Source organism: Ursus arctos, unplaced genomic scaffold, assembly GCF_023065955.2.
Source record: "Ursus arctos isolate Adak ecotype North America unplaced genomic scaffold, UrsArc2.0 scaffold_32, whole genome shotgun sequence".
NCBI lineage: Eukaryota > Metazoa > Chordata > Mammalia > Carnivora > Ursidae > Ursus > Ursus arctos.
In genome coordinates, this window is record NW_026623008.1 from 30,084,352 (window position 1) to 30,105,572 (window position 21,221).

The following is a 21,221-nucleotide window of genomic DNA, read 5'->3' on the forward strand; positions in this document are numbered from 1 at the left end:
TATGAAATTATATCTATATATATTGTAAGTTTATTTAATCTCTATGCCCAACGTGGGGCTGGAACTCACAACCCTGAGATCAAGCATCAAATGCTCCTCTGACTGAGCCAGCCAGGTGCCCCATATACTGTTTTAATTTTTACTTTGATAGTTACAGTGAAGGTAAACATCTTTTCATAGGTTTTTGGCCATTCATATTCATTTTTTGATGACTAGCTCTGTATATCCTTTATTTACTTTTCTACTGGATTGTATGCTTTTTTCCTTTTGATTTTGGGAACATTTTTGGATATTAATTTATTGATGGTTTTGTATATATGAATACCATCTAGTTTTTGGCTTGTCTTTGTGTTGCATCTTTTTAAACTTATGTTGCTACAGAATTAACAAATTTTTTTTTAAAGATTTTATTTATTTTTATTTGACAGAGAGAGACAGCCAGCGAGAGAGGGAACACAAGCAGTGGAAGTGGGAGAGGAAGAAGCAGGCTCCTAGCAGAGGAGCCTGATGTGGGGCTCGATCCCAGAACGCCGGGATCACGCCCTGAGCTGAAGGCAGACGCTTAACCGCTGTGCCACCCAGGTGCCCCAGAATTAACAAATTTTAATGCAATCAAATCTAACAATATTTTCCCACATGGTTTGTGCTTTTTGGATCCTATTTAAGAAATTCTTCCTTATTCTGATAACATACAGATATATTTTCTGAAAAATATTTCGAGGCCTTTAATCCATCCGGGATTTATTTTTGTATATGGTTTTAAGTAGAAATCTAATTTTATTATTTTTTTTTCTATTGGAAAAATTTTTCTCAGCATCATTATCGTTTCCCTACTGACTTGTAATGCCCACTGATAGAAACCACCTTCTCACGGAGCTAGTCTTCATTTCATTCAGCTTCATAACCTTTGCTTATATTCTACTGGGGATGCTTTTCCCTTTCTTTAGATTGCAGCTCAGGTGTCATCCCTCTCATATCTAGGTTATGTCTACATGTATGTCAGGCTCGGTGACTCCGTGACTCCAAAGAGTCTGGAAAGGCTGAGGCAGGTAGGAGTGAGGCCAGCTGCCTCCAGGCTGTTGCCAGGGCGGCTGTTGGGAAGGCCGCCGAGAGGAGGAGCACCCTGAGTCCCAGTGACGGAATCCGGCCGGCGCCCGCGTCGCCAAGGAGTGCGTCACCACGTGCGGTCGGCCGGGGGCGGGGTCAGGGCTGAATCACGTGGCTTGGTTGCCTACGCGCTGCTGGGCCGTGGGAAGATGGCGGACGGAAAGGGAGACGCCGCCGTCGCCGCCGGGGCCGGGGCTGAGGCTCCGGCGGGAACGGGAGCCGGAGACGGAACCGAGACTGAGTCCATGGCTCGGGGTCATCGCCCTGCATCTCCGGCGCCGGGAGCCCCGGGACTGCGACCGTGTCTGTGGCAGCTGGAGACAGAGCTGAGGGAGCAGGAGGTGTCGGAGGTCTCATCTTTGAACTACTGCCGGAGCTTCTGCCAGGTGAGGGGCTGACTGGCTGGCTGAGGGCGGCGGGGTGGGGAGGCCAGGGGAAGAGGCCCCGGATCCGTTGCCGCAGCCGGGGCCGGACTGAAAGGCGCCACCTTGGTGTCTCGCCGCGCCCCCGGGCCGGGAAGGCCCAGCTCGGGAAGCTCGACCGCTGGCCCCCCTTCACCACTGCCCGACTTTGGCCACCGCCAGGGCGGGTTGCGCTGGGCCAGACTGAGAGCCCGGAGGGCGCCGGCGGCTCCCTGGAAGGGCCGTGCCCTGTCGCCGTTGCCTGTCCCCCTGCCGGATGGTTGGAGCGCCATTGCCTCTTGAGAGATTGATTGCTCGTTCCTGCTGGGAGATCCTTTTTTGAGTGCAGATCTCCAAACTGGAAAACCTGGGTTTTCTTGAATAATCCGGAGATATGTGTTGGGGCCAGAGACTTATCTTTGGAGTCAACGTCATCTGGGCCCTTAAAAGGTCTGACAGTTGGCTTTGAAAGGCGTCTAGGGCTTTCTCATTAGGGATTGTGGAGCCCTTTGGTTGTTTAGTTTTTTTCTTTTTTCTTATTTTATTTAATTTTTATTTTATTTTTTTGAGGTCGGGGGGGGGGAGACTGTTAAGCTGTTCTTTTCGCCTTTTCTGTGGTCCTTTGAGAATTGTGCTACCAGGAATGAGGCTATTGAGCCTTGTAGTGGCTATTACGGTCTTTGAGTAGAAGAGGTTTGAGAAAGATGGGGAGTGTGGTCTCTTTTGGCAGTGGTATGACCATTTCTATGCCATAGTGGGTCCTAACCTGTGGTTACATATTTATTGGTATGTTTAGTTTGGTCTCCATGGCCACTTCGAGGTTTTTCCTCTATAAATTTAAAGATATGTCATTATTACTTCTACTTTTGCTGTTTGTTCTGCCAGTTTCGGGGCCAGCCCTCTGCTCCTCACCTGGTGTATCTTAGAGAATGCAAAATAATAGTAGTAGGTTGGTACTTGGACTCTTGATGAGTAGTTGAGTGTGCTGAATAAATTGCAGTGTTCCAAAGTTGTAATTTTAGGGGACAATTTGCTCTTTTGGTCCAGTGGAAAATAAAAAGTAGACTTGCTTGATTGCTTTTCTTCCTCCTCTCTACTGAGCTAGAGACACCTCATCTCTTCAAATGGAATTTTGTCCTTGCTAATACATTGTATCATTACAGTTTTTATGTCTACACCCTGCAGCATTTCCCTGCGCTAGGAAGTGTTGAGGTGTAATTGTTCTTTGCTTCTTCCCTATTAATGAACATTTCTATTTACTACACACATTTATTCTACAAACTTTTACTGACTGTGTTGGATGATGTCAGGCACTTTACCAAGTGCTGAGGAAATGAATAAGACAACACTTACCCTTGATGAGCTTACAGTTGGGAGCAGGTGGTAGAAATAACAGCATTTCCAAAAACAGTTTTGGTAATGATGGAAAAGGAGGTGTTGTAGAGACAGTGGAGAGGGGAAAGCCATCATGGGACATCGTAATGGGAACGACAATTAACTAGTAAAAATAAATTAAACGTTTAACTATGCATTGTAGTTATGAACTTAGAAGTAACTGGGAGAGGCCACTTTAGATAGGGTGGTCCCGGAAGCCCCTATGGCTGAAAGGATTAATTGAGTCATGGGAATGTTGGGGGAGGGAAGGGGAGCAGAGCATTTCAGTGCCAAAGGTAGAGATAGAAGGAAAATTTGAAGCTTTGGGAGAATGGGGAGTAATTGGACAAGGAGGAGGAGTGAGGAGGAGGATAGAAGTGTGGGTTTGGGAGAAGCCTTCTAAGCTTGTGTTGTCATCTTAGATAAGAAGAATGGATGTAACTAGTCAAATTGAAGCTTGTCAGAGTATACCATTCAATATATATATATATATATTGATCTGTGTGTGTGTGTGTGTATTTCTCTCTCACTTTTTTTTTTTTTTTTTTTTTGGCTTTATGCCTAGTGCTTGATGTCTTGAGTCTTGGTGACACCTAGAAATGTAAGGGCACAGGAGAATTTAAGAAGGAAAGTACTTTTGTAATTTGTCTTTTTTGTGAGTTTTCCTTTTGGCCTAAAATTTTTCCCAAAATATTTTTTTTTTACTAATAAATGAAATAAGAAGGATGTCCCTTTGATGATGATATGTTATGATAGGAAGCATTGGATTGAGAGCTAGTTGGGTCCTAATTGTGACTCTGCCACTTATTAGCTAATAACCTTGGGCAAACTGTGCCTGTGGAATTTACTTTGTTTTCTGAACTGATTCTCCTTATAGTGCTTTATACAAACAGTAGAATAGAAAGTTTATATACAACTCTAAACAATATCTGTCACAATATTTTTGTCACTTTTTTCCAATAGCCCAGATAAAATCAATTCGGGGTGTCCTTGTTCATAATTTTATGATGGAGGAGGAACAATGTCACCATTCAAATTTGGTTGAATAGCTCTTGGTTTCACATTTGAAAGGCAGAATGATTTATTCATCCACTCACTGTGGTGTGCCTGACATTGCACTAAGTGCTGGCGATAGGAACATGCCCTCTAGGAGCACTTAATATGTAAAGATAGGTAGCCTGACTTGTGCTTTCTGGGATACTTAACTGCCACAAAAGTATTTTCATCAGGTTATTTAGGGTTGTTGTTGTTTTTTTTTAGGATTTTATTTATTTATTTGAGAGAGAGTGAGTGTGAGCACAAGCAGGTGGAATGGCAGAGGCAGAGGGAGAAAAGACTCCCCTCTGAGCAGGGAGCCTGACTCGGGGCTCGATCCCAGAATCCCAGGATCATCACCTGAGCCAAAGGCATATGCTTAACGAACTGAGCCACGCAGGTGCCCCATCAGGTATTTAGTTTAGAAGTGTTCCAGAGACTTAGATTGTACCAAGTAGATCTCTCCTGCAACAGGCTGGGACCATATTCCCTCCTGCTCTTGCAGTATGGCTCTATCTTTGGAATTGCACCAAATCAAGAAATAAACCAACATATGAAAGGATAGAGAGCTTGTCTCATTCTGGGCATGTTTTCAATTTTCAGAAGTTTGTGAAGATGATAAAAATGAAACTTCAGAAGTAATAGTTACTAAGAAAATGATACTTAGATCAACTTGTATTCAGTGAGCATTTGTATTCAATGACTATGGGATGTGGCTTTTCCCTCCTTTCCCTTAATTCTTTTTTCTGAAAACATTGTCTTCCAAACGGTGTGGATAAGATTAACTCCAGAAAACAGTCTTTCTTGGTTTTATTGAAAAATTGATGATGTCCTCTCAAGTTTTTGCTATATTTTGAGCATCATGATTCCTAAAGTTTTACAACTGGTAGTTTTCTTTGTATACATATCGAAGGCTTTTTAAGTAACATTAACAAATCTGAAATTATTGGGTGAATGGTTATACTTTGAGAATACCAGACAAAGTAGTTTTATGAGTAAACCTTGTTTATATGAAATACTCTTAGATTCTAGACTAATAGTGGCTTACAGATTTTTAAATGTTAAAAAATAAGTAAGTATGGCATATATTTAAGTTTCTCTTAAGTTAGTGATTGAGTACAAAGGGTCTAAGTCAGATAGGCATACTGGGATGTGACCTTGGTATGTAATTTTCTTTAACCCTTAGTTTTCTCATTGGCAAATAGAATAATAATAGTACTTACTGTTATCCACGTAAATGTATTGTTGTATGGACTAAATAAGATAATCTGTAAAAAACAGTGTTCCCGGAGTTGTTGAGTTATCCAGATTTCTTAGCCTTAGAATAAAAAGTCTTCACCACCTTACCCCCAGTTTACTTATCAGCTCTTAACCTAGCCAGTCTCATCACCAAAATCCTACTCTTATGCGGGGGTACTGTACTTGGAGTTCTTGGACCAAAATGTAATCTTAGTTACTCCTGTAATTAAAATTTGCCTGTGAATTTCCAAGTGTATTATTTTGGGAAAGGTGATCTTAAGTTTCATTTGTTTCATCAAGATCCACGGCATATTTTAGGCTTTCAGTAAATATTTACTAACTGCTTGATCTCCAAAAGGATAGAATTACTACTCTTACAAGATCTCAGGTCATTAAGCATTCTGTCTTCCCCTTTCACTGTGTTGTTCTGTCCTTTTCTCTCATTTTCCGTATGGCAAATTTTCCTTGTTCAGGGCCCAGTGCAAATACCACCTCCCCTGTGAAGCTTTCTCTGATTTCACTGGATAGATTTCCTCTTAGATGTTTGTATTCTTTTGACACTTTGTACATACCTATGCTTTTAACTCTTGCTTTTCTTGCTGTCAGTGTCTTAGTTCAGGCTTCATAATGTCCTATTGGAGCAGTCTTTTCACTAATCTCTCTTGCTTTCTGACTGGCTTCATCTACAGTCTGTTTTGATATTCCTTCTAAATTGTAAATATAATCTCATTAGGCACTTTATTCCCTATAATTCTTAAATGGTTTCTTACCCCAAAGACAAGATAAAATTCTGACTTACTGGCGTAGCCTGGCAGACAAAGCCTTTTAGAATCTGGACACTGCCTCTCCCTTTCCCAGCTCCTACCTCCCACCTTTCCAGCTTCTTTTGTGTGGAGGGGGGTAGTTTACGTTCACTACAGTATGCATCTCTCAGTCGGCCTGATTAACCTCAGGGTCCTCACTTCCCCATGTGCCTATTTCTCCATTAAGACCAGGTTCAGATATTAAGTCTTTCAAATGTTTTCTGATGTCAGCAGACAGAATGAGGTGATCCTTTCACTTAATGTACTCCAGTAGCATCTTTTATGTAAGTGTGGTACCTGGATAGTTGTTTTTAGGGTTGTCTCTTGTGTTGAGTAGTAAATGACTCTGAGCAGGCATCTTGTTTAGTCTTTTTTGTATACTTGGTACCTAGCAATTAATACAATGCCTGGCACACAAGACTAATTTGTTGAATGCATTATCCTGTAGAACTTCATGGTATACTCGAGGTGAGTACTTCAAAAGGAACACTTGATGTAAAATTTGGTATGTTAAAAAGCAACTTTATCATAAGAAATTACTGTGATGGAACAGGAGAGGACACTTTGCTCATTTCTTGGAAACATATCTTGTCAACTTAGCCTACATTCATACAATGATGTACACAGTTACGTGTGTGAAATGAGGAGTAGTGTTGTTGGAGGGAGAAGATTGGAGGCATTAGAGTATTGAGGAAGAGTTAGCAGCCTAATAAGACAACAGTTTGAAGATGTTGCGATGGACAGGATCAGTCTTCTGAACTCCTTGAGGTTGGTGGCCATGAAAACTCTTGAGCTCTTGAACTCTTTATTTTAAAGTATTTTTAATACTTTATCTTTTCTTTTTGTGCTGCCTTCTCTTGGGAGATGTCTAAATAGAGACTAGATGACAGGTAGTTATAATGGCAGAAGCTAGCATTGCACTGCATATGACCAAAACATAATTATAAATGTGACTTGTGAAGCAGTGGGACCCCTGGAGGCTATCATTTACGTGGTATCACCCAGTCTCTCTTATAGTAGTGAATTCTGAAGATCACGCTTTTCTGAACAATGTTGATAAAAAATCTAATAGAAAGCACCATTTATTTCAAGCCTGCAAAGGCATTGGTAAACTAAAGTGTGCTTTGTTTTCACTTAGTTCTAGACACCTATCACCTCCCAGGGGACTTTCTTGACTATCTTACTGAAAACAGTGCTTCCTCATCTTCCAACTCCTTAACACAGCTTTCTGTTTCTTTAAATCACCAACTGCAATCTGATGTCTGTGACAATTATGTCTGTTTCTCTGTCTGCATCTGGATGTAAGCATAATGAGGGTGTCAACTGTTTTGTTTACCCAGTGCCTAGAATTGTCCCTGGCACTTAATGGGTATTCAGTCAAGATTTGTTGATCTTTTATGTCCTCCCTTCCTTAAATCCCTGACTAGACTTCTTGAAAGTAACAGGCCTTACCTGTCTTAATTATTAAGAAATAGGGACATTTTTTGGTTAGCCAGTTTATGTTGCTTCCCAGGAGGGACCCTGTCTTATTCTTTGTATCTTGATTACTAAAGAGTAGAAATCAATTTTATTTATGTTTTTTAAGAATTTCCCATGGTTGTCTATGTTCCACAAATATTTAAAGACTTTCTTTTTTTTAACCTGGATTTGCTTAGCCAGATTGAAACATCTATTTTGAATATGATTGACATCAACCTGGAAAACTTGAACATAGATAAGGGATTGAGCAAGATGGTATAAAAAAATAGATTCCTCAAACTTCTCATTGCTCACTAAAGCCGACGTATAAACCATTATATGGAAAATTAGAGGGACTATTTATTTACTTCTCAATCATCTTTTATATGCCAGGCGCTCAGGTGGATGGTGTTATTTTCATTTTACAAATAGAAAACTGAGGCTTGGGGAAATTAAGTAACTTTCCCAGGGTCACAGAGTTACTAAGCTATGGCAGAGTCTTCAGACTCCTAAGTCCATGCTCTTTTTCCTATATCAGCATTTCCTAAGCTGTGTTTGTTTCATGAGTTCTATGTATTAGTAAGTACTTCTTGAACTAAGGATTCTATGTTCGTATAAGTTGGGATAATGTTGGGATAAGTGTTTTTTAATGTGTCATCTTATATACGTTAAGATGCATTGTGAGTCTCCTAGAGAGCATTAAGTTTTGTGCAGCATTTACCAAACTTACCAGGTGCAGAACATTTAACATTTTGCCATGTTCTAAACCTGATACCACCCCCCAAATCACATGTTTTTCTTTCATTATAGCAAAGTAAATCACTGGGGAAGAGTGGATTGCTTTATGTCTGCCTACCACTGAATTTTGATTCCCTGGTTTTAGCCTAAAACAGGACAGTGAGCCTTTTATGAAAAAAATTTCCCTTCAGAGTTTTTGTAGGTTTTGAATTATACTTACTGCCCCATATGAAAAATATTTCAAGGTACTGTAATTTTTTGGAAATTGAGATTGAATTCTATTTCAGATACATCTTGAATTCAAGGTTATTCATTTAGTTCTACCTGTATTTCTGCGACATAGCTAGCTAGGGAACTATGAATGTATTTGTCTATTTCTCTCCTTTTTGTGCTATGTCTGAATTCTTTAATAATATGTTTTTTAATGCCTTGCTTGTGGGATCTATTAGGTTATTGTGCTCACATTTGATTACATAGTATTTTACTCTCAAGGAAATAGCCTGAGTGTTCACATTAGCTAGCACAATAATGCTTTATTAATATGGACACATGTAGGAATTATTACCAGATATGATAGAATGAATGGCCTAGTTTGGAAATTGCATTTTTATGACACGTGGCTATATAAAATAGGCATATTTTTAATTGTGCTTTCATTTTCATTAATTTGCTTTTTAAATACATATGCTTAAAATACATAAGGTGTCTTAAAGTAATAAAACTAAATATGGGGGCCGCTAGGTGGCTCAGTTGGTTAAGCATCTGCCTTCGGCTCAGGTCATGATCTAGAGATCCTGGGATCAAGCCCCACATCAGGCTCCCTGCTCAGCATGGAGTCTGCTTCTCCCTCCCCTCTGCTTCTCCCCCCTGCTCCTGTGCGTGCTCGCTCTCTTCCTCTCTCAAATAAATTCTAAAGTCTTTTAAAAAACCTAAATATCTACATTTTTAAATTTTTTTGACTCTTATATGTACTCATTCTGAAAGCTCAAGACAAGATGTATAAATGCAGAAGGGAAACTATCATGTAATCTTACTGTTAATAGCTTGGTGTGTTAGTCTGATTTTTGGAAAAATATGTTGACAGTATGTATATGTAAGTATTAAAATTTTAAAAATTTTGAATATGGTTGACAGTGTTACATTAGTTTCAGGTGTACAAGGTAGTGATTCAGCTTCTCTATACGTTATGCTGTGCTCACCACAAGTGTAGCTACCATCTGTCACCATACAACTTTATTACAGTGTCATTGAGTATATTCCCTATGCTGTGCCTTTTATTCCCATGACTTATCCGTTCTATAACAGAAAACCTGTATCTCCCATTCACCCCACCTTTTCCATCGTCTTACCCTCCCCTTCCCTCTGGCAACCATCTGTTCTCTGTATTTATAGGTCTTATTCTCCTTTTTGTTCATTCATTTGTTTTTTAGAATCTGCATGAGAATGAAATCCTCTGTTATTTGTCTTTCTCAGTCTGCCCTATTTCAGCTAGCACGGTACCCTCTAGGTCCAGCCATGTTGTCGCAGATAGCAAGAGCTTATTCTTTTTTATGGCTGTGTAATATTCCATTGTATGTATGTATATGCGTTTGTCTGTTGATTGGCTCTTAAGTTGCTTCCATATCTTGGTTATCGTAAATAATGCTGTAGTAAGTGTAGAGGTGTATTTATCTTTTTGAGTTAGTGTTTTTGTTCTCCTTGAGTAAATACCCAGAAGTGGAATTATTGGGTCATATGTACTTCTATTTTTACTTCTTTTCCCCTCCTATTTTTACTTTTTGAGGAGCCTCCAAACTGTTTTCCACAGTGTGGGAAAAAATTGGCTATACCGGTTTACATTACCACATGGACAAGGATTCCTTTTTTCCCACATCCTCGCTAACACTTGTCATTTCTTACCTTTTTAATTCTACGCATTCTGATGGGTGTAAGGTGATATCTCCTTGTGGCTTTGATTTGCATTCCCCTGATAATTAGAGCTGTTGAGCAATTTTTCATGTGTCTGTTGATCATCTGTATGTTTTCTTCGGAGAAATGTCTGCTCAGGTCCTCTGCCCTTTTTTTAATTGGATTTTTTTTTTTTTTTTTTTTTGGTGTTCACTTGTATAAGTTTTTTATATATTTGGGATATTAACCCCTTAGCAGATACATCATTTGCAAATATCTTCTGCCATTCAGTAGGTTGCCTTTTAGTTTTGTTGATTATTTCCTTTGTGGTGCAAAAGAATGTAGTCCCAGGAGTTGATTTTTGCTTTGGTTTCTCTTGCCTTAGAAGATACATCTAGAAAAATGTTGGTAGGGCTGATGTTAAAGAAATTAATACCTGTTTTCTTTTCTAGGGTTTTTATGGTTCCAGGCCTCACATTTAGGTCCTTAAACCATTTTATTTTTATGTACGGTGTTAGAGAGTGATCCATTTTCATTCTTTCACAGATGTCCAATTTTCCCAGCACCATTTATTGAAGAGACTGTCTTTTCCCTATTGTATATCCTGCCCCCGTCAGCATAGATTAATTAATCCCATAAGCGTGGCTTTATTTCTCGGCTCTTTTTTTTTCTTCCCCTGTTCTGTTGTTCTATATGTCTGTATTTGTGCCAGTGTCATACTGTTTTGATTACTACAGCTTTGTAGTATATCTTGAAGTCTGGAATTACGGTATCTCCAGCTTTGCTTTTCTTTCTCAAGATTGCTTAAAGATTGGAATTTTTAATTGTCCAAGCAATTCATGAATACATTCTCATTGTAAAAAATTAGAACAATGTAAAAGAAAAGAGAGTAAAGGATGAAAACTGTCATGTACACCCTTATACTTCAGTACTGTGTTTTTCTAGGTTAATAGTTTTCTTAGATTAACAGTTTGGGAATGTATACTTACAGAATATTTCTATATATGTACATATTTTTAGAGAATAGTGTCAAGCTTATATATTAAAACTTAATATGTTATAGATATCTTTCTTGTGGAAGACACACGTTTACTATTTAAAAAAATAACAATTACTGTTGAAAACTGCCTTGATTTTAAATTCTGCAGGTAGCAAATTAATTTTTAAATTAATTAATTTTTAAAAGATTTTTATTTATTTGTTGAGACAGAGAGAGCACAAGTGGGGGGAGGGGCAGAGGTAAAAGCAGGCTCCCTGCTGAGCCGGACCCTAGAATCATGACTGGAGCCTAAGGCAGCAACTTGACTGACTGAGCCACCAAGGCGCCCCTAAGATTTTATTTATTTATTTGACAGAGAGAGAGACAGCCAGTAAGAGAGGGAACACAAGCAGGGGGAGTGGGAGAGGAAGAAGCAGGCTCATAGCGGAGGAGCCTGATGTGGGGCTCGATCCCAGGACTCTGGGATCACGCCCTGAGCCAAAGGCAGACGCTTAACAACTGAGCCACCCAGGCGCCCTCCCCCCCCAACACTCTTAACTGAAAAAATTTTTTAACTATAAAAGCAGTGCTCAGAATATATAATGGTACAGGAAGGCTTAAGGAAAAAGTAAAAGCCCTCTTCTGCTCTCAGTCCCTCCAGTCACTCCCCAGAAGAGTTAAATCTCCTGTGTATTCTTAAAAACTCAAATCTGCAGTTTAGACTTTAATTTAATATATTTAGAACAATTTTCTATATCAACATATGTTACATATGTACCATAATTAAACCATTGTGGTGTTCTTTATTGTTATCATAAATAAGGTTTCTGTGAACATCCTTAAACATTAAGCAGTGTTATTAATACCTATGGCATAAATTCTTGGAATTGAAATTACTGTATTAAAGAGAATGTTTATTTTAAATTTTGCTGGATTCTGGCCTACAGAAAGTTGAATATGTACTTCTATCTGTAGTGTTTGGGAGTCCTTGTTTGACTATATCCTTGCTAAACCCTAGTGCTATTAAACTTTTTAATATTGGCCAGTCTGATAGTGGCTAATAATTGCTCTCATACCATTTCACTAATTTTCATTTTAACAGCATGTCTATGCTTTTCACATGCATTAGATATTTGAATTTTTTTCCTTTGAGGTTTGTCTTTACTTTTTTTTACATACCTGTATTTTAAAATGTTATTAGTTGAAAGTCATTAAAATTTGATTGTTGAATCATCAGGTGTGATCATGCTGCTCTGAGGTTCTCAAGAAGCAAAGTTAGTTGCAGCCTAACCTGAAGCCATTGGAATATATTATACAAATTAGTGATTGATCATTGCTGTGAGAAATATGCATGTACTCATTTCCGACAAACATCTATTAATGTTTTATATAACAATGCTACTAGACTCTAGGAAGACTAAGTCATAGCTGAATAACTGGAAAGACCCTAGTGCTTTAATGGAAAGCTAATGGCTTTTTCTTATATTGTTATTTTTATATGTTTTCAAATAAGGTGCCACTGAATGGACGTATGGCCTTGGGCCAAATCACTTTGTTTTGGGGGCTTCAAATTGCTGCTTAAATGAGATAATGTTTAGGGTTTGATTCTCCTTCAAAATTATGTAATTCTGTTGAAAAACATTTGCTAACGATTATTTTCTAAGTCGTCTCCAAACATTTGTGTGTCCTTATTAAAATAAATGAATAATAAATGTTTTATTTATATAGTACTTGTTATAAGCAATCACAGAAAAATATAAAAGTGATGAAATTTTTGGGGCGCCTGGGTGGCTCAGTCGGTTAAGCGGTTAAGCATGTGCCTTTGGCTCAGGTCATGATCTCAGGGTCCTGGTATTGAGCTCTGCATCAGGCTCCCTGCTCAGCGGGGAGTCTGTTTCTCCCTCTCCCCTCACCCCCCCCAAATAAATAAAAGCTTAAAAAAAAAGTGATGAAATTTTTGAAAATCATTTAAAGTGTTAATACTAAATTTCTGCCCCCGATGGGTTATTACTTACCCCTCTAGTGTAAATGCCCACCCCAGTGGAAACCACTCTACTAATTTGAACTGAAGTTATTTGTTTACATTGATTATGTTTATTATCCTTATTTGGCTTTTTCCTTCCGAGTGAAATCTTTATTTCAGTGTTTAAGGGACTTGGTAAATGAAAATGTGAAATCTAGAACAAATTTTCCCATAAAATTCTTTTTTTTTTTTTTTTAAAGATTTAATTTATTCAACAGAGATAGAGACAGCCAGCAAGAGAGGGAACACAAGCAGGGGGAGTGGGAGAGGAAGAAACAGGTCATAGCAGAGGAGCCTGATGTGGGGCTCGATCCCATAACGCTGGGATCACACCCTGAGCCGAAGGCAGATGCTTAACCGCTGTGCCACCCAGGCGCCCCTCCCATAAAATTCTAACAGTAAATGTGGATACATCAAATTTGGTCAGTCTTATGTTTTATTGTCTTATGAAATGGATAGCATATCCAATAGAAAGTGTATTTGAAGTTAGGGATTTCACTCTAAATCCTTATTCTAACATTCTTGTGACCTTAAACCTTGCCTTGGATCTTTTTCTTCTCTATAAAATTGGGGGTAATAGAAAGCTTCTCGATAGGTGGTTGTGAATATCAAGTGGGATAACACTGCCGTTAGCATAGCTTTTAGTAGCAGATAGGTACCCAGTGTGTCAATTTATTTCCTTTCCATCCTGAATAATGTTTTAAAGAAGTATTTCACGTAGGGCAGCTTTCCACCATTTTCCTGTCAATGTACAGCTCATTGAAAGAAAAAAGTTTCCTAGATGTTTATAGAGCATTTGCAATATGGTTTTAGATTCAGAGAGCCTGTGATGAGCTTTGTAGACTGCAAGTGTAATATACAGTAAATTTTTTTTATGTTAAAACAGTATGGATGCCCTTTGGGATCCATATATAGTGGATATAATGAGTTTGACCTGTTGTAACTAACAGAGCATTCTATATACAGTTTTTTGATTAATTTGATTATTGGTTTTAACTTAGTTTACTGTTTGGCATTTAAATTATGTATTTCACTTTATTGAAATCCATACATATCAAAAGTGATTTTAATTTGCAACCCATTGGATTTGAGTCCCTGGGTAAAAAGGGACCATGTTTTCGAAATCGTATGTTTGAGGGAAGAATTTTATAGAAGTTATCTAATTCACTCCCTTTCCAGCTTAAAACTTTTAAGGGGGGAACTCCTTCTCAGTCTAGGATATAGGCTGAGGATCAGAGTAGGCAATAATATCAATAAAATTATGAACATTGATATATTTATTTACCACCAAACAAAATTCATGACTAGTGTATTATTAATCTGATGTGAACACCCATCTAAAAAATAGGATCTAACCATTTCCTTTAAAAAATTCCCAGAGGTGCAGTTTGGTCAACATTATGCTGCTCTCCTTTATAGGATTTGAATGAAGCAGTGAGAATCTGGAACCAAATCTACTTAGTTGAATTTGTTGTTTTTTTTTTTTTTTGTATGTATGTATGTATGTATTTATTTTTAGAATTTATTTGAGAGAGAGAGAGAAAATATACAAATGGGGGAGGGGCAGAGGGAGAAAGAGAAGCAGACTCACTGCTGAGCAGGGAACCTGAACCGGGGCTCACTCCCAGGACCCCAGGATCATGACCTGAGCCAAAAGCAGACACTTCACCTACACTGAGCCACCCAGGCACCCCTGAATTTGCTTTAGTATACAGTTGTATACTCTCATCAAAGATATGTATCTGAAAAACTGTTTCAATCAAACTTCAGAAATAAGTTAGCAAATCTCTTAATAATAGCACGAAGCATCAAAAGCAAGTAATTACAGAATACCTGCTATGTACTACTCAGTATGCTGGGTTCTGGTCTACAGTGATGAGAAAACAGATGTGGTTCTTACCCTCCTAGTTTATTGTCTAGTGGAGAAGATAAACATTAAATAATTTTTATGTTATGTTTGCTTATTGATACAGTAGAGCCATAGTCAGTGTTTGATGATCATATGTATTTATCCACCTTCCAATTAGTTTGTCCTCCATGCTTAATTACTGCATAATAATTTTGAGGTCTAATATAAATGGGTTTGAATAAACATTACTGTTCTTTTCCAATTGGTACAAATCATAAAGAAATGGTTTTCCATGCCACTTTTCAATAGTTTCATTGGTCTTGGTTGCCACACTAAAAAATTGAAGCAAGTATATGGTTAAGAAGGGAAGACCTTCCTGATTTAAGGGAGAGTAGGAATGCGAGAGATCTTTTATATATGTACCTAAGGCATTTGTACCAAATTATTTATACGGGTTATTTGGAGGTGGGGAGTTGGGAGTGGAATACAAGGGTGCTTTATTGCATACAAAATTTTTTTTTTTTTAATGATTTTTTATTATATTATGTTAGTCACCATACAGTACATCCCCGGTTTCCGATGTAAGGCTCGATGATTCATTAGTTGTGTATAACACCCAGTGCACCATGCAATACGTGCCCTCCTTACTACCCATCACCGGTCTATCCCATTCCCCCACCCCCCTCCCCTCTGAAGTCCTCAGTTTGTTTCTCATAGTCCATAGTCTCTCATGTTTCATTCCCCCTTCTGATTACCCCCCCCCTTTCTTTATCCCTTTCTTCCCCTACTGATCATCCTAGTTCTTATGTTCCATAGATGAGAGAAATCATATGATAGTTGTCTTTCTCTGCTTGACTTATTTCACTTAGCATTATCTCCTCCAGTGCTGTCCATGTTGTAGCAAATGTTGAGAACTCGTTCTTTCTGATAGCTGAGTAATATTCCATTTATTGCATACAAAATTTTAAAATGGTGGGATTGTAGGTGAATTTTACTTTTTTGTTGTATTTCAGTATTTTTTAAATTAAATTTAAACAGATAATAAGGTAGTGCTATATGTATCAGTATGAAAGGATATCCAAGATATTAAGCAGTGATGCATAGAAAAAGTTTTGAAAAAATTACTAAAGTGTTATGTGTTGCATGAGTTAATAAGACATTAACTTTGTTTCTTGCGTTTTTATATGGTTTGTACTTAACCTGTTACCCTTTTATTTTTATTATTTATTTATTTTAAGATTTTTATTTATTTATTGGACAGAGAGAGACACAGTGAGAGAGGGAACACCAGCAGGGGGAGTGGGAGAGGGAGAAGCAGGCTTCCTGCTGAGCAGGGAGCCCTATGCGGGGCTCGATCCCAGAACTCTGGGATCATGACCTGAGCCAAAGGCAGACGCTTAACGACTGAGCCACCCCGGCGCCCCATTATTTTATTTTAAAAAATATTTTATTTTAAGTAATTTCTGCACCCAGCGTGGGGCTCAAACTTACAACCCCAAGATCAAGAGTTGTATTCTCCACCGACTGAGACAGCCAGGTGCCCCCACCTGTTACCCTTTTAAATTAATTTTCATTTTATCAACTGTCGTTTCAGTACTTGTCTTTGCTTCTCTCCCTCCTCTCTGTTTCCTAGCTCTTGTGTCTTTTTCTCCTTTTACTCCCTTAGTTTGGGTCTGAAAGAATACCCTCTGGTAGCTTTCTGAGATCTCTGCTCTTGTTTGTGTTAGGCTGGGTGTAAGAATCTAGGTTGAAAATCAGTTTTGCTCAGAACTTTGAAGCATATGTTAAAAGTCATATCTCCAACATACAAAGCAGTAAAGAATTTATAAAATGAACATGACCTAAGAAATTAAGTGATTAGGGGCGCCTGTGTGGCTCAGTCGTTAAGCGTCTGCCTTTGGCTCAGGTCATGATCCCGGGCCCTGCATTGGGCTCCCTGCTCAGCAGGAAGCCTGCTTCTCCCTCTCCCACTCCCCCTGCTTGTGTTCCGTCTCTCGCTGTCTCTCTGTCTGTCAAATAAATAAATAAAATCTTTAAAAAAATTAAATGATTGGAGCTACCTGTGTACCCTTTCACAGATTCTTTTATCTCCCACCACCACCCTGATTTTGGTATTTAATTATTCTCCTGCATCTCTTAGCATTTGTGCATTTTAATACAGTCTGTAGTATTATTTTATGTGTTTTTCAGCTTTACTTAAATGCTGTACTATATTCTTTAGAAGCTTTTAAAATTCAACATAATGGAAAAATAAAGTCACAATGTTTCTAAGATTTATTTACATTGGTATGTGTAGCTTTGGCACATTCGTTGTTCAGTGGTGTGTAGTGTCTTAATTTGTAAATATATTATAATTCATTTGTCCATTCTTTTATTAATGGATTTAGAGGCATTTATTTACACTAACTCTTGGGGTGGACACTTTTCCAATACATCTTGATACATGGGTACGAGAATTTCTTTAGGGTATGTACTTAAAGTGGAGTTGCTGGGTTCATATATACGCCTGCCTTCAACTATAATAAATACTGCCAAGTTATTCTCCAGGTTGTCTGTTGTTTATGCCAGTTATCAGTGTATGAAAGTTAGCATTGCCCCACATTCTTGCCAATATTCGGTGTAGTTAGTTAAATCTTAGCCATTCGCGTGGGTGGACTGTGGTATCTCGTTGTAGTTTTAATTTTTTTTTCCTGTTTACTTGTAAGGAGTTACCTGTTTAGCTATACTTATTGCTATTCGTATTTCCTCTTCTGTGAATTGCTTTTTCTTATTTTTTAGTTGGGTTATTTGCCATTTTATTTTATCTAATCTTAGATTTTATTTTTAAGTAATCTCTACACCAACATGGGGCTTGAAGTCAGAACCCCAAGATCAAGATTTGCATGCTCTACTGACTGAGCCAACCAGGTGCCCCTTATTTGTCTTTTTCTTTACCATTTTTTTCTTTTTAAGATTTTATTTATTTATTTGAGAGTGAGAGAAAGAGAACACACATGAGTGCGGGGAGGGGTAGGGACAAGCAGACTCTGTGCGTGGGGCTCAGTCTCACCCTGAGATCATGACCTGAGCCGAAATCAAGAGTTGGCCACTTAACTAACTGAGCCTACCCAGGCTCTCTGACTTTTTCTTTTTCTTTTTTCTTTTTTTTTTTTCACCACCCCAACTTTTTTCTTTACCGTTTTTATGAAATTATGTATGTTAGACATGAAGCTTTTGCTGGTCATATACCTTAGAATTACCTTCTCTCCAGTTTATCTTTTCGTTTTTTATATTACCTTTATGCACTGAAGTTTTATATTTTTTGCAGTAAAAATTATAAATCTGACAATTGAAACAAAAATTTATTTAAATTCCTTTTATGATTTTGTGTATTTTGGGCCCATGCGCCTTCTTTTTATTAGTTTTATTTTTGGTGCACCTGGTTGGCTCAGTCAATTAAGTGTCCCACTCTGAACAGTTTAGGTCTTAATTTTAGGGTCGTGCATTCATGCCCCATGTTGGGTGTGGAGCCTGCTTAAAAAGAGAAAAAAAAAACCAAAGATTTTATTTTTAAGTAATCTCTCTGACCAATGTGGGGCTGGAAGGTGAGCCAGCCAGGCGCCCTGTGGCCCATATGTCTTTAAAAACTGCTTTGTTGAAGTATAATTGACATACAATAAACTGCTCCTAGTTAAAATGTGCAATTTGATAAGCTTTGGCATATCCAAACACCCATGAAATCATCACCATAATCAAGATAATGAATATATCCATCACCCCTAGAAGTTCCTTCTTACTCCATTTCATTTCCTCTTTCTCTACCGTTTTTCCACCGTCACTCAGCTGTTGATCTGCTTTCTGTCTCTATAGATTAGATTGCATTTTTAAGAATTTTATATGAATAAAACTCTGCAGTGTCTTTGGCTTCTTTCATGTAGTGTAATTATTTTGAAATTCATTCAAGTGTATATTACTAGTTAATACATTTTATTTTTGGGTATTCATTGTATGGTTCGGTCATGATTTGCTCATTTACCTGTTGATAGACATTTGGCTTATTTCTAAGTTTTGGCTATTATAAAGTTGCTGTGAACATTTGTGTATAAGTCTTTGTGCGGGCAAATGCTTTCTCTTGGGTAAATACCTAGGTGGAATGGCTGGGTCACACGACAGGTTTTTCAGAGTAGTTGTATCATTTTACATTCCCACCAACAAACAATGTATGAGAATTTTAGTTTTCCACCTCCTGATCAACACTTGGCGTGGCCACTGTTTTCATTTTAGCCATTCTAAAATTAATGGTAGCTCTTTATAAGTGTTAATTTACATTTCCCTAATGACTTATTTTTATTTTATTTAAAGATTTATTCAGTTGAGAGCGAGAGAGCGAGCACAGGGCGGGTGCGGGGCAGGAGGAGAGGGGAGATGGTTAACTAACCACCCAGGTGCTCCTTTTTTTTTTTTTTTTTTTGGTAAGATTTATTTTTGAGAGAGAGAGAAAGATACCCCTCACGTGCGTGGGTGAGTGGGGAGAGGGGCAAAGGGAGAGGGAATGGGAGAGAGAATCTTCAGCAGACTCCCCACTGAGTGTGGAGCCTGACACGGCTTGATCTCACAACTTTGAGATCATGACTGGAGCTGAAATCGAGTTGGATGCTTAACTGACTGAGCCACCCAGGTGCCTCACTAATGACTTATTATGTTGAGTACTTTTTCACGTGCCTATTTGCCATCCTTATATCTTTTTTGGTGAAATATCTTTTCAAATCTTCTGCCCATTAAAAAAAATGGATTGTTTTCTTATTGTTGAGGTTTGAGAGAGGTGTGTGTGGATCTGTTTCTGGATATAAACCCTTCATTAGGTCTTGTGTGTGTGTGTGGTTTTTGTTTTTGGGTTGTTTTTTTTTTTTTTTTTTAATGCTGAGGCTTAGATGGCAAAGAGTGGGCAGAATGGGGATGGTGATTTGTATCACTTGTAAGTTATACACATTCTGACTCTGGTTCACTTGGGACTGTCTGGAGGGAACACTCTTGGCCATGACACAGATTCCACTGTGGTGATGTGGCCAATGGGGAAAGCCTGAGGTCCTGTCTATCTGCTTATTATAGGGAGCAGATTACAAGGATGAACTGATGTGGGTGTCACACATTCTGGACAGAACTGTTGGTGAACTCGTGTGAGATACCATTAAGAACTACTAGGAAATACTGGGTGAGACAGGAAAGAAAAGTCCTACATAACTAGGTGGGCACACGAGCAGCCAAGACATGATTAATTTCTATTAAGTCGATCCCTTCAATAACGACAGAGTTGATAGGGTCAGCAGAAACAATGGAATCGAATATGTTCTTTGCAAAAATATCCTCCTAGGCCTTGGCTTTTCTTTTTATTGTCTTAACAGTATCTCTTGAAGAACACAAGTTCTTAATTTTGATAAAGTTCAGTCTATCAGCTTTTTCTTCTATGAATTACGGTTTTCACTTTATATGTAAGAAATCTGCCTGTCTCAAGACTACAAAGAATTTCTTCTATGTTCTCTTCCAGAAATTTGTTTGAGGTTTTACATTTAGATCTATGATCCATTTGGAGCTAATTTTTGTATATTGTATGTGGGGTGGGTGGAAGTTTTTTGTGTTTTTAAAATGAATATATAAATGTTCCATATCTTTTGTTGGAAAGACTGCATTCTCATTGAATTAAGAAATTGCCTTTGCACCTTGTTGAAAATCAATTAGCCATATGTATGTAGGTGTGTTTCTGGACTCTGTTCTGTTCATTGATCTATTTGTCTACCCTGATGCCATTATCATATTCTTGTGTTGTTTTTCAGACAGAAAATATAATATGAAAGCAATATTGCACATAGAGACAGGAAGTAGAATGGTGGTTTCCAGGGGACTGAAGGGAGGGCGTAATAGGGAGTTACTGTTTAATGGGTTCAGTTTCAGTTTTGCAAGTTGAAAAGAATTCTGTGGATGGATGTTGGTAATGGTGGCACAACAACATAAATATACTTAATGCCATAGAACTGTACTTTTAAAAGTGGTTAAGACGATAAATTTTGTTAGGTCTTTTTTTTTTAACTATAATCTTTTATTAAAAGCTATATTGTACAATGTCCAGGGCAAAATGAATACCCAGTTTCAAGTGACTGATTTTAAAATAATCAAGACCCAGAGAGGTTAGCTGGCAAATGATGAGAGTAAGAGGTTTGAATGCACAGCCGCAGGGCGTATTATTTCACTATATTACACAGCTACGTCTGAATTGTAATACTTTTCCCTAGTGTGGGAAAACTTGAATTTTAAAATCTCCAAACTTAGGAAGTATTCTAGATCAATCCTTTTA

General features: G+C 38.1%; 1 protein-coding gene across 1 annotated transcript in view; it reads left to right on the plus strand.

Annotated features, from left to right (window-relative positions):
• Positions 1-1,200: 1,200 nt before the first annotated feature.
• The window catches only part of RLF (RLF zinc finger), an 86,109-nt gene continuing 66,088 nt past the window's right edge, over positions 1,201-21,221 (plus strand). Inside the window, exon 1 of the mRNA XM_026516567.4 lies at positions 1,201-1,493. Within this exon, the coding sequence (XP_026372352.2) occupies positions 1,257-1,493 (237 nt within the window). The 5' untranslated portion in view covers positions 1,201-1,256. The remainder of the gene's footprint in view (positions 1,494-21,221) is intronic.